The sequence below is a fragment of the Spermophilus citellus genome (assembly GCF_964194105.1).
Source record: "Spermophilus citellus genome assembly, chromosome: 13".
NCBI classification, from domain to species: domain Eukaryota; kingdom Metazoa; phylum Chordata; class Mammalia; order Rodentia; family Sciuridae; genus Spermophilus; species Spermophilus citellus.
The window spans coordinates 51995080-52008230 of record NC_138193.1 but is presented as its reverse complement, the minus strand read 5'-3'; the positions used below and the strand labels follow the sequence as shown (position 1 = coordinate 52008230).

The 13151-nt window shown below is 52.1% G+C and overlaps 2 protein-coding genes across 4 annotated transcripts; one reads left to right on the top strand and one right to left on the bottom strand.

Annotated features, from left to right (window-relative positions):
• Positions 1-2341: 2341 nt before the first annotated feature.
• On the bottom strand, positions 2342-4632 carry PCGF1 (polycomb group ring finger 1). The gene is made up of 9 exons (XM_081264956.1): positions 4483-4632; positions 3942-4047; positions 3650-3802; positions 3407-3478; positions 3173-3278; positions 2970-3003; positions 2787-2873; positions 2581-2661; positions 2342-2500 (listed from the first exon to the last, which is right to left on the bottom strand). The coding sequence occupies exons 1-9, from the start codon at positions 4573-4575 to the stop codon at positions 2453-2455; spliced, it is 780 nt and encodes a 259-aa protein (XP_081121082.1). The 5' UTR covers positions 4576-4632; the 3' UTR covers positions 2342-2452.
• A 5883-nt stretch (positions 4633-10515) lies between these two features.
• TLX2 (T cell leukemia homeobox 2) lies at positions 10516-12595 on the top strand. 3 transcript variants are annotated; one of them, XM_081264845.1, is made up of 4 exons: positions 10516-11148; positions 11247-11369; positions 11565-11802; positions 11904-12595. In XM_081264845.1, the coding sequence occupies exons 1-4, from the start codon at positions 10749-10751 to the stop codon at positions 12118-12120; spliced, it is 978 nt and encodes a 325-aa protein (XP_081120971.1). In that variant the 5' UTR covers positions 10516-10748; the 3' UTR covers positions 12121-12595. The 3 variants fall into 3 exon arrangements, with proteins under 3 accessions (XP_081120971.1, XP_081120973.1, XP_081120972.1); XM_081264847.1 differs by lacking the exon at positions 11247-11369 and having other exon boundaries at positions 11568-11802; XM_081264846.1 differs by lacking the exon at positions 11247-11369.
• The last annotated feature ends 556 nt before the right edge of the window (positions 12596-13151 follow it).

Genomic DNA, 13151 nt, shown 5'->3' with positions numbered 1-13151 from the left:
GGAGAAGCACCGCAGCTGCCGCCACTACTACGCTGACAGACAAAACCAAGGCTGCCGCGCGGAGCTGGGCCCAGCCTCTGCAAACGCTCCGTCCCAGGGACGGGTGTGAGAGCGCCTTTAGCAGCTCCTTAGCCTCTAGGCCACGTGTCATTAAAGACCTCATCTTAGGCTTCATGCTTAGATCTTATCTTCGGTCCCACCTTTACATCCCCAAGCTCCAAACCCAACTGGAGGGCTATCATTGGGCTAGTCAGACTGCTCCCCAACTCCCGCAGCTACCGGACGCAAAATGTCCCCTGGAGTGTTCTTTCTTTCCTATTCCCCGCCGCCCCTCCTCCTCCAAACCAGTCACCCTAGGAAATACCAGTTTGCTCATAAACTCTTTGGTAACAGCCTGGGTGCCTCGAGCTCCTGTGGCGCCGGCAGAGTTTAAATGTGGAAGGAAGGGAAGCGGGGCGGGGCTGGGATATCATTAATCCCAAATCTCCAGATGTTTTTGAGGCTGCCTCAAAGGCATTAGAAGCTGATTCTGGATCGGGAAGAATTTGCTGGAGGTGAGCAGTGCACCAGAAGGTGTGTGTGAGGGGGGCATTCCAGGCATGAGACCCAGGAACAGGGGAAGCTTTAGTAATCTTGGAGACCTGGGTCAGGATGGGATTGTACCCAGGTAGTTCTGCAGTGTTCCCACTCAGGTGCCTGTCCCCTGCCCCATGCACTAGGGCTCTCTTTCTCAGCACCTTCAACCTTTCTATGCTTGCCTTCCCCTTGATGGCACACTCTTCATCCACACCCAGTGTTAGAGGTTTCTAGAAAGCACAGATTATGGTAGGGGAGGGGAGTTCTAGAAGTGACCTCAGGTTTTCCCCACCCAGAGTTAAGTCTCCAGTTTTCTTACCCAGTTCAGACAGCCCTCTGTAACCACCGCCAGGCTTTCACCTGTGTCCTCTGCCATCTGGCCTTCACTCACCAAAGTGCAGTGTCTTTGGTTCTCAACAGGTATGCACAGCCACCCCCTTAAAGTCAGACTTAGTGGAGTCAGAAATAGGTCAGTGCCACAATGAGATTTAGGCTTTCCAATCTCTTTCCACTCTCCATCTCCTGACATTTATGCTTCTTGTTCCATCCCACTGTTCCAGACTCAAAGCAGCCCCCTTTGCTTCCTTCAGGAAGTCTTTGCTTTGGCCTCTGTGCCTGTCCCAGTTGCTATCCCATTTAGAGGCCCATAGAAAAAGAACATTGGCTGAGTTTATTGCCAGTGCCCAGAGTGCATGTCCAGGCTTATACAGACAAGGGATGTCTGCCCAAACATTCTGTGGAGCTTGGGCCTTGCTGCTTCTTTCTTGTTTTTGTTCTTCTTCTTCTTTTTTTTTTTTTGGCAGGGGGTGGGTACTGGGGATTGAACTCTGAAGCACTCAACCACTGAGCCACCTCCCCAGCCTTGTGTTGTATTTTATTTAGAGACAGGGTCTCACCAAGTTGCACAGTGCCCTGCCATTGCTGAGGTTGGCTGTGAACTCGTGATCCTCCTGCCTCAGCCTCCTGACCTGCTGGGATCATGCCAAACTCCTCTTGTTCTTTGAAGTTGCCAGTGTTCTCTACATCAGCCAGCTTTTCTCAATTTTCCCCACCCTGGCTTCACTTAGCCACTTCCTTCTTCCCACCACAGGAAACCTATAAGAATAAGCCAAGCTTCCAACTGTATCCCTGCCACCTCTACCCAATTTCTTTTGTTTTTGTTTGGTTGTTCTTTGCAGTACTGGGAATTGAGCCCAGGTGTATTCTACTACTGAGTCATTTCAGCTCTTACAAAATATTTTATTTTGGAAGAGGGTCTCACTAAATTGCCGAAGCTGACCTGGGATTTACAATCCACCTGCCTCAGCCTCCCAAGTAGCTGGGATTACAGGCATGTGCCAACACACAGGTCTCAACTGTTTTTCAGATTCCTTCCTTCTTTCTCTTCCTATTACTCAGGTTATAGAACCAGAGTGCAATTCTTTGAATGTTTCTTTAACATATCACTCTTCTTCAGCAGACACTATTGAACCCTAGCCCTCCTCTCCCCATACTCAATTAGGACACCTCCACTCTGCATCACATGCTGCAGCATACAAGGACAGTGAGAGCTGCTCCCAGAAAGCACTCCATTCACCAAAAGGAGCTGGTATGGGTGGGTTTCAGTTGGCTCAGTTTCTAAGTTTCACTATAGGGCCTTATCCCCTTCTCCTTTGGCAAGACATTGAGGGCCCTTCACAGTAGAGGAGAGGCCCGTCTTTAGAGTAAAACTTATGAGGATTTTTGAGGGAAGCAGGACACAGGACAAAGCCTGAATGTGTGGCAGGAAGAAGAAAGATGCTTTTTTAAAGCTTTTATTTCAAAAAATAAAGCCACAGTTAATTTCACATAAATATTTGGGAAGGGAGGGGTAAGGGATGGGGTTGGGGCTTGGCCCCTACCTCCTCTTCTCTTTCACACTGTATTGCAAAAGCAAAGGGGATGGCTAAGGAAAGAAAAGGGGAAGAAGTAGTCAGTGGACAGTTTATTATATGAAGGGCCCCAGCCCACCTTTGCCTGGCTTACCTTGCCGAACCAGCGGGAGAGCCATATCTGTTTCATTGTCATGTGATCGGGGAGAACTTCATTGTCAAAAAGGAGCTGTACCTAAGAGGCAAATGGAATTCTCCTCTTTGGTCTAGAACTACCCTGGTGTACCCTAGACTTTGTCCATCCTTTCTTAACTCCTTCTTCTTCATAAAAGGAAATTAAACTACTGTGGGATTACTTACATGCTGTGGATTTAGCATCAAGCGGTGACAAAGGACCCTCCGGAGATGGCGTACCTCAGCTCTAACAGAACATCTGACATACTTATTCTAAGGACAGGGAGGGGAGGGGAAGACAAAGTGCTTAAGGAGGGGCCACAGGAAGTTGAATCTTCTTAGATGAACCCTCCCTTCAACCCCTCTCACCTGCAGAACACTTTTATTCTTGTCTTTGCCAGAACTGGGGGGGAAAAAAACACAGGTTAGGGAGCCTTCATCTTTCCTTCCTTACTATACCAAGAGCCACCCTGCATACTCTTAAAGTACACAGACACTCCTTTACTGCTTGGCCTCTCCACTCCCCTGCTCTGGGCACTATCATTTCACACAACTTCTGAACTGCTCCTCACCTCAGTCGCTCCAAGCATAGGCTTAGCTGCTCATCATAGCGATAGTAGTGGGCTTTGGAGTGGTCGAAGCTGCTGAAGGGGAGGCCAAGGTTGCTGAGGGCTGGCTCTGAGAAAAATAAGGTACTGAGGAGGTTCCATATCCTTCTTTTCCCAGAAAAATAAGGTACTGAGGAGGTTCCATACCCTTCTTTTCTCTGGGGGCTTAGCTTTACCCTCCTGCTACCAGGGACATACCTTCCCCACTGGGCTGAGTGACCCTGTCCAAGCCTCGAGACTGGTAGAATTCCCGAATTCGTTTCTCTTCACCTAGGAGGGTGTGAGGTATGGAAGTAAACTGTTAGTCCTCCTTCTCTGTTCCTTTGGCTGTTGGCATTTTTAAAACCTACATAATTCCCATCAAAACCCTTGTCACCTCAAGCTGTCACCCAGCATTCATTAGATCTCAAGAAGCCTCTCAAAGTCAATTTGATTACTCACTGTCTTGCAAGCCAGGCACTAGCTTGTATACGATGTCCTGCATGACCCGGTCCAGTTTGAGGTTGAGCAGTGGCTGTGTCTCGTGAATCTTGATGTTGCACATGGGGCAGTACTTGCTGGTTTGCAGGTACTTCACGATGCAACTTTTGCAGACTGCAGAAGAGAAAAGCAGACTTTCAAACTCCCTGGGAACCCAATACATGGGATAGGTGGGGCAGGAGGCACAGAAGCTCACGGTTTGCTTGGTGAGGGCTTGGGCCTGGAAGAATCAGGTAGGATTTAGGGCACTCACAAGTATGAAGACACTCAGTGATGGTGGTGGCATCCACGAAGTAGCCAGCGCACAGACAGCAAACGATATGCTCATTCAGGTCTTTGATCTTCACTCGGACCTCCTCCTGCGGACACACCCTCCGTCACCTATTATCCATTCCTCACCCCAGCCCACCCCATCTCGTGCGCCTTCCCAGCTTGGGGGTCGTGTCTTTCATCAGACTCCAGTCCAGCCCCACACCCTCCGCTGTCAGCAGAGGATTAAATTCCAGGGGCTGGCAATCCGCCTCCGCCCAGCAGAGGGCTCCGCGCACAGCAGGGGTCTCTTCACGTGGACTCGCCAGACCCTCTTTTCCCAGGGGAGACTACACGGTGTTGGCTGCACAATGCGCAGGCGTTCTAGCTCTGAGTTTGGCAACCCGATTGCAATCGCGCCTGCGCACCGGGAACCCTGTCTCTGCGCAAGCGCATTGGGCTTCTGGCCAGCCACCGCCCGTCCTCTAGCCCGCCCCAGTTCGCACCGCTAGCCGACCACAGCAGTAACCCTGCCGCCCCTGCACCTCGTTCCGTAGCGGGTCCATCTTGTACACTGACTGGAGCTGGTTCCGAAGCCTCATCGCGATCGCAATCTGGCCCCCCTGAGGAGACGCCATCTTAAAGGCTGATCCTGGCCTGCCACTTCCGGTGCCGCCTGCGGGGCGGGACTTGTCTCCAGGCAACGAGGGCCTAGGTCTTTTCGGATTCGCTCATTCTCTGCAAGGCCCTGCCCATGTCTCTTACTCCCCCGAGTGCTCACCTGAGCCCCGCTGGCCCCTCCCCCTCCTCAATCCATAATTAGGGAGTGGGGGTGTGTGTAGGGAAGGGTCCTATCACTTCCACCTCCTGTAGGAGCCATCAAAGTAGATCCTACCCGACCTCAGGACTAACTTTTGGAGCCTGCCAAAGACTGCCCCTTCCTACCCCAAAAGGCCTGGCGATCACCGCCAGCTACCGCTCAGGCACGTCAGTCTCCAGTGACTGTGACCCAGCTGAAGAAGGAAGGCTTGGGTCTTCTCCTGGGAAGGCCGCCTTGTAGGCTGACGCGTTGCGGAGCTTCACCCAGACGGCAGGCCTTCTTCCAGCTCCGCTGCCGGAGTTTCTGGGGGCTTTGCGGAGTCTTAGAGAGGGTGGGGTGGGGAGGGAGATCCCCCAGGGACTTAGTGATCTTACTGCCCCCCCACATTTTCCCCCGGCTGCTGGGGATTGGGGGGGTAGCAAGCCCTGGTTAATGATGATGATTTAATCATCGGCGCCTGCGGAGGCCTGGGACAGACTAATGCAGAGCAGATGCCGAAGGAGGAGGGGAGGACGATAGGACACTGCCACACGGAGACACGCTTAGGTAGCGAGCGCCTGCAGTAGCATAGGCCCAGCCCCACACTTGGGGAGGACTCTGGGGTCGTGAGGGCTTGTGTACCGCCATCCCTGGGTCCTTACAGCGAAATTTAAAAAGAATTAAGTTTACTATGACGTATCGACAACAAGTGCAACTGGAGATTCGAGAAGGGTGAGATCCCAATAAGACCTCAAAAGGCTTTGTGGAAAAAGTGGGACTTTGTGCGGGCACCATTTAGACATGGAAGAAGTGTTAGAAGTGTGATGGAAATAGAAAGGCAAAGTGGAGAGGAATATCGGGAAGGAGGTCAAGGTGTGGATTTGAGAGTGGTGACAGACACAGCAGCGACTAAGAGTTGGGATTTTAGCCTTAGGACAACAGGGAGCTAGTAGAAGTGGGGGCAGGTGAGGAGGGAGGTGTTCCCCCATGAATGAACAAAATATCCATTTCTCTTCAAAATGAATTGTGAACAAGTAGCAAGGAGTTATGGAATTCCTGCTTTATTAACCAACTATTCATTATGGCCACTGTTTACTTTCCACTTCTTGGTGGTTGCAATGGCTTCTTGATTGCATTCTTTGTGTCCACCTTTGCACTTCTTTATCCTGTTCTTTACAGGGCAGCTCAGAAATATTCTGATGTCATGAATCAAAAAGGATACTAGGAAGGTTTTGATGAACATGTTTTATTTTGATTGTGATGATAATTTCATGGGTATATAGATGTCAAGACATTAAATTGTACACTTCAAATATCTGAAGTTTGTCAGTTATACTTAAAAAAGCTGTTAATAATAAAATTGAAAAATCAAGTTATTTTTTTTTTCTGTTTAAAAACTTTGGTAAGTAGTGGTAGAGGCCCTGGGTTCATCTCCAAAACTTGTAAACAAACACCAGAAACAAACCTTTTTATAGCTTCCCTTTTCAATCATAATAAAAGCCAAAGGTCTTATAAAGGTCTGCAAGGCCCTGCATAGTCTCTGTAGTCACAAAGAACCCTTCAGTATTTACTCCACATCACACCAGGGTATGCTGAGTTCCCAACTTGAAATTCTGGGTATCCAAATGGCTCCTTTCTTTACAGTTTTCCCTCCATGAAGCTTCTGTGATCACTATCTATCCCCCTTCACTTCCTTGCTCTATTTTTCTTCCTAGCATTTATTAGCATTATTAGTGTTTATTATTATTCAATATATTTTTCTTTTATATATTGCTAATACATATTTGTTAATTTTTCATTTGCATTTCACACTAGAATGAAAGCTTTCAGAGGCAAATCCACCACTATCCATTGTGTTCACAGCTTTATCTCCAATGCCAGGCACATAGTGGGTATTCAATAAAAAAAAATTATGGATGAACAAATAAGTAAGTCCAGGTGGCAGTGTTGGCAGCTTAGATTAGGGTTTTAGCAACGTAGATGGAAAGGGTTGTATCTGAAATTTTCCAAAGGAAAGTTAATAGAAGAAATTAGCCAGGGACTGGATTTGTGGGGCTTGGGCAAGAGGGTGAATGAGGAATTTGGGAGGTAGGCATGTCTTACAGTAGCTTCAGGAATAGCAAAGTGAGCTGGTCAGACAGAAAGGAGTGGTGGGGCTAAAGTATCATGTCCCAGAGTTGTCTCGGTAGATGTGAGAGTTGGGAATATTGGAATGGATGAAACCTGAGCAGATGTAGAAATAATGAAAGCTGAAGTTGCTGAGTATGGTGACACACACTTATAATCTCAGATACTAAGGAAGCTGAGGCAGGAGGATCTCCAGTTTGATGCTAACTTCCACAATTTAGTGAGACCCCCTCAAAATAAAAACATTTAAAAGGGGGGCAGCAAAAAAGGGGGGCCTGGAGTTATGGCTCAGTGGTAGAGCACTTACCTAGCATGTGTGAGGCACTGGGTTTGATTCTCAACACTGTATGTGTGTATGTGTGTGTGTGTGTGTGTGTGTGTATGAATAAAATAAAGGTCCATCAACATCAAAAACAAAATATAATAAAAGGGGGGCAGTCGGGGATGTCGCTCAGTGTTGGAGCTCTTGCCTATTATGTTCATGGCCCTGGCCCTTTTTGAAAACAAAAAGGAAAAAGAAAGGAAGAAAGCTCAAGTCTGTGCTCTGAAGAATGTTTGTACACTTTAGTAGAAGGAGCAAAGTCAGTGAAGGAGAGATGTAAGCCATGACAAAGTCCAAAATACAAAATAATAGAATATTACAGAAGCCAAAAGAAAGGACATTTCAAAAACCATCGATGATCAACAAAGTAAAACATGTTAGGGAAGGCCTGGAAAGAGATGCCAGACACTAGAACTTGTCAAGAAAGTGTCACTATAGGGAAGCCAGTTTGCACTGTATTATTACAAGGATGAATGATGAGGACATGGGGGCAGTGGACATGGACAGCAAAAAGGAAAAGAGAAACATAATTGTTTTTTGGAGAATCAGGCAAAGATTATGTTCATATGATGTCAGTTGGGGCCAGGAAGAACTAAGCTGATAAATGATTTAGGAGTGGGAACCATCTTGAATAAAGGACATGGATTAATGACAGAAAGGAGGGAACAAGAGTAGCGGCTAGGGTTTGGCTTCTTCCTATGAGGCTACAAGCTCACACTGAAGACTTGGGGGGCACAGACACAAAGGATATGGTAAGACACATCCAATGTGGTGTGTATTAGGAGGCGCTCACCCCAGTGCCTCAATCTTCAACCTGAACTAGCAGGAACTATCCTTTCCCTGAGAATCATGATCAGAGAGGTAGAGGCAAGAAGAGAATTTCCCTAGCTCTGTGGCTGACAGAACTGGATGCCCTCAGTTCTTGAAGTGGGATACTAAAAAAAAAAAAAAAAAAAAAAAAAAAAAAAACTCCTCAGGAGATTCATATGTACTATTGAGTTTGTGATCATTCTTCTCAAAGGGTCAACTGAGCAATCTCTTGGTGAGAAGCAGTGCCATCTATACTCACCTCAAAAAGAAAGGGATGTACAGTAAGCCAGTTATGCATGATGTTTCTTTTTAATTGATTTGCCCATTGATTTATTAAAAAAGATTCATTCAACTTGAAATTACTCACTCCCTCCCCAACCACCCCCCTGAGCATGGAAGGGAGTGGCAAACTCCTAATCTGCAGGCAAGCCCCCTGTCAGAGCCCGCACTTCTTGGCTGGCTATCTCCCTAGGTTCTCTGTTCCCAATCAGCTGAGTCTAGCCTACGATATTTCTGAGTGTTTTGCCTCAACAGCAGAGACTACACATTTCCTTATAGCCTCCAGCAGCTGCTAAAAAAGGGCAAGTTTCTGGAAGGGATAGGGAAGGTGATGATGTAAATTTCCTACACCAAGATAAAAACACAGCTGCCAAATTGATAGGAGCCCCCCCAGTTTCAGAAGGTCTGTTTCTGTGAGCAGGACTGAGGACAAGCTGGAGAAATTGGATGATAGAGGTGGCCAACTCTGGGGAGATTATCACATATTATTAATGTCCACTTCCTCCCCCCATGGCTCAACCAACCCCTTCAGACTGAGGATTTGGGAACACCGAGCGGTTGGTGGTTTTGGGTGAGGAAAAAACCCATTTGTCTTTTTTTTAATCTTCCTGCCCAGATGCCCAAATATCATTCTTCGTTCCCAGGAGGAAAAAGACCCCCTCACCCTGCCTCAGGCGCCAGGCTGCCAGCCCATCTGCTGGGGAGAAAGGAGGGACCAGTTTTTCCCAGGGGATCCTGGGGAATCTATTGGAAGTTCAGTGCTCCCAGGGAGATCCATTTGCTGGACTTAGAAGGCATTTCGGTTCACACGGGAAACCTGCAGGGTAGAGCGAGCCTTGGAGTAGACTCGGGTTAGGGTAGGGGACTGGCACAACGGGGCGGGTGTTTTGGCCACCACGTGCCTGAGGCAGGCTGTGCAGCTCATCGGTGCCCACCCGCTGTGGGATGATAAGAGTGCCCCCCTCCCCGCGCCCAGTCTCACCGGCTCGGAGGCGCCAGGCCCCCCCCCAGGGCCGGGGCGGGCTGGGGAAGGTAATGTAATTCCGGCCCAGCTAACCTGATTATGGCGGCCTGCACCGGGCAGGGTGGCGGCGGGGGCGGGTCTAAGGCTCTGGGGCCCTCCCGGCCAGGGTCCCATCCCGAGGAAGGACGCAGAGTTCACACACTCCCAGCTCCTGGGTTCTCCGCCAGAGGTCACAAGGTCACCAAGCGGTTTCAGCCTTTCCCCAGCTCCCTTCGCTGGCACGCCCCAGGTTCATTTTCTGGGGTTTGGTTGGGATAAAGTGTGAATGGGAAACTGGGCGTCCGGGATCCTCCCAAGGCCTCAGCGAGTCCCTCGTGCTGCCGGTGGCGATTTTGTCCTCCGGTCTTTAAGAGGGGAAAGTAGTCGAAAATAGACCTCTTGGGCTCAGAATAAAGGGGCAGAATCCCGCCTTGAGGCTTCCCTGCACTGGGGATGATAAGTCGGCCGAGGTTGAGCAACGGGTTTGATTTGCAGCGATTTCGGAAAATCGAAATTCTAAAAAACATGGCACCAATTACCGATGCGTCCGGACAGGACCGGTTGCTCTAAAGGAGAGGTCAGGAGGTACACTAAGGATCAAGAACGCGGAGTGTTTGTCCCAAGCCCGAGCCCGCCGAACTCGCCCTGCCATTGCCTTCCCACACCTGTCCTCTTCTTGGGCCTCTAGATCGCGGGTTGCTGTTCCTCAACCACTTCGTACTCAGCCGGGAAGCCTCAACGAGATTTGGTCTTAGAGAACACTTAGGTGGGGGTCATAACGAATCCAGGAGTTGGCAAGAAGGACCCATCGGGAGGTGAAGAGTGGGGCCTGGGGAAAGAAGCACCTGCCGAGGAAGCCGGTGAAGCGGAGGCAGCCCAAAGGCGGAGGCCAGAAAGGAAGGAGGCGACGTGAGCATCTTGGCTGACTCAGCTGCCCAAGCTCTGGCCCCTCCCGCGCTGAGCCTTGTTCCTAACATCCTCGCCCTCCTCTGCCTCCGCCCCGCACATCCCGCCGGGTGTTTGGCGCAAACAGGCGTCCTTTCCCCTTTAACAGTCGGGCCCCGCCCCTGCCCTACCCCCAGCCCCCACTGCCCACCCGGGGCCGGTCTGTCAGTCATTGCCCCAGTCCGAGCTGGCCAACCCTCTCCACCCGAGACTTGGGCAGCGACCTCGGCAGACTAGCGTCCATCTGTGCTTCGGAGCCAGCAAGGGAGCTCGGGGCCCCAGCGGGCCGCGTTCCTCCGGGATGCGAGCCCCAGTGCAGACGCCCGGTAGGGGCGGGCAGCCGCGAGGCTTTTCCAGGCGCACAGGGTTGCTGCTGTCCTGGGGGGCCCGGCGTCCGGCTGTGGCCAGCCCCGCTGGCCCTTGAGGCCGCCGACCTGGGCGCGCCGCCGCTGGGCTCCCAGCGCTACATATCTGCGGCACTCTACTTATCCACGGAACCTCCTGAGGTCTTCCCAGGCTCAGACCCATGGAGCCCGCGGTGCTGGCTCCGCACAACCTTGCGCACCACGAGCCAATCAGCTTCGGCATCGATCAGATTCTGAGCGGCTCCGAACCCCCGGGGGGTGGCCTAGGCCCGGGTCGTACGGGCCAGAGCCACAGCGAGAGTGCGGCATTCTCGGGTGGATTCCACGGAGCCTCGGGTTATGGCCCTGCAGGTTCTCTGGCCCCGCTGCCCAGCAGCTCCGGAGTGGGCCCGGGTGGCGTGATCCGCGTTCCGGCTCATCGCCCGCTGCCAGTGCCGCCGCCCGCGGGAGGCGCCCCTGCGGTGCCTGGGCCCTCGGGTTTGGGCGGCGCCGGGAGCCTAGCTGGACTCACCTTTCCATGGATGGACAGCGGCCGACGCTTGGCCAAGGATCGGCTCACCGGTGAGGTTGCCCGACGCCTCCAGCGTCATGCCACACTCTGACCCTTTTCCTCTTTTCTTTCTGCTCCAACTCAGGGACCTCTTTTTACTTCCCCTCAGATTATCTCGGGGGATCCTCCTCCACCCCGGACCTTTTGATCCTGCAGATGAGAGCAATGGGGAGGGAGCTGTCGTCGGTGCCTGTACCGCCCTACCTTGCAATTCCACTGTCCACACTGCGGGGTGGGCAGGGTGAAGTTATGGGGGACATCTCTCCTTACTCATGCGGAGGGCCGTTGCTTCCGATATCCCTTCTTGTCTGGATGCTTCTGCTAGTGCTGGGCCGAGCCTGGGGCCCGGGTAAGGACCAGGGTCTCTTCTCAGCGATACCTCGGGCCACCTCGCAAACCCTACCCTGCTTTTTTTTCCTCCCCATAGCAGCGCTGTCGCCCTTCTCTGGGACGCGCCGCATAGGCCACCCTTACCAAAACCGGACCCCCCCGAAGCGGAAGAAGCCGCGCACGTCCTTTTCCCGCTCGCAGGTGCTGGAGCTGGAACGGCGCTTCCTGCGCCAGAAGTACCTGGCCTCGGCCGAGAGGGCGGCGCTGGCAAAGGCCTTGCGCATGACCGACGCACAGGTGAAGACCTGGTTCCAGAACCGACGCACCAAGTGGCGGTGAGCTAGGGCGGACTGGGGCCCGCGGGGCCGGCCAAGTGGCGGTGAGGCGCGGGGTGGGCGAGGACCGCCTCGCTGACCCCGCATCTCCGCCCGCCCAGGCGCCAGACCGCAGAGGAGCGCGAGGCCGAGAGGCACCGCGCGGGTCGGCTGCTCTTGCACCTGCAGCAGGACGCGCTACCACGGCCGCTGCGGCCGCCCCTGCCCCCGGACCCGCTTTGCCTGCACAACTCATCACTCTTCGCGCTGCAGAATCTGCAGCCTTGGGCCGAAGACAACAAAGTGGCTTCTGTGTCTGGGCTTGCCTCGGTGGTGTGAGCTTCGCCTGCTGGATCCGCCGAGCTCTCTTTACCGGACCAAGGCGCCGCGTGGAACGCCCGGTTCGGGCAGTGGAGCGCGGCTGCTCAGGCCCATGGTTTCCTGGCAGCTGGGTGTATGAGAAGCAGCAGGAATTCAGATTATCGTCGAGCCGGGTGGGCACCCAGGCCCCCATCGAGTAGACTCCCAGGGTGCTCACACAGGGCTTTTCCCGCCATTTTTCACAGTACCGCATCTAAGCGGCCAGAAGAACCAGAGGTGTGAGAGGGCGGGACCTATAGGTTGATAGCCAATAAGGTGCAGGGAGGGGGATGGGCTGGCCAATGGTAGCTACTCTCCTCAGGGACTAGGGGTTCTGCGGTGAATAGGCTCAGAGCCCTGGACTGAGTACTGAGAGCAGCACGTGGTGCTGGGAAGGGTTGGCTGCAGCAGGTGCTGTCTAGGGTTACAACAAAGGTGTGAAGAAAGGAAGATGGCAACAACAGAGAAATAATGGAGAAGGTGCTGAAGCGCCAGAATCTGACTGATCACGACAGGGACCAGAGGGTTGTCATGTTGGGCATCTCATCCCTCAACTGTAAAATAATAGCTAAGGATTCCTTCTTGACTTTGAGTCTCATGTTGTACTATGTTCAATCTGCTGGCTGTATTCTTTTTGAGCTTCACAGTGCACTTGGGCTGTAGGTGAGAGGAATACTTATACATCAGACAAAATATAACATCTATGAAGAAAATCTGGCTCTGGTGTCCCACAGGGACAGAAAAGGGAGAAGAGGAAACTGGGCAAAATTAATGGGTCCACACTGAGCATAGTGGCACAGGCCTGTAATCCCGGCTATTCAGGAGGCTGAAGGAGAAGGACCACAAGTCAAAGGCAGCCTCAGCAACTTGTAAAGACCCTGTCTCAAAGAAGGGGATGGGGTGGGGGGAGGCTAGGGATGTAGCTCAGTGGTAGATTGCGCTGGGTAGATAGTGCTGGGTTCAATTCCTAGTACCCACGGTGGGAGGGGGATGGAGAGAAAGTAATGGGC

Bases quoted from the DNA above. Each gene is read 5' to 3' on its own strand.
- PCGF1 (XM_081264956.1), bottom strand. From the start codon at position 4,575: ATGGCGTCTCCTCAGGGGGGCCAGATTGCGATCGCGATGAGGCTTCGG. The intron at 3,803-3,941 runs GTGAGTGCCCTA...TCTCTTCTGCAG, and splicing joins CACTGAGTGTCTTCATACTT to TCTGCAAAAGTTGCATCGTG. The intron at 2,874-2,969 runs GTGAGAGGGGTT...CCCTGTCCTTAG, and splicing joins AGAATAAAAGTGTTCTGCAG to AATAAGTATGTCAGATGTTC.
- TLX2 (XM_081264845.1), top strand. From the start codon at position 10,749: ATGGAGCCCGCGGTGCTGGCTCCGCACAACCTTGCGCACCACGAGCCA. The intron at 11,149-11,246 runs GTGAGGTTGCCC...ACTTCCCCTCAG, and splicing joins GGCCAAGGATCGGCTCACCG to ATTATCTCGGGGGATCCTCC. The intron at 11,803-11,903 runs GTGAGCTAGGGC...CCGCCCGCCCAG, and splicing joins AACCGACGCACCAAGTGGCG to GCGCCAGACCGCAGAGGAGC.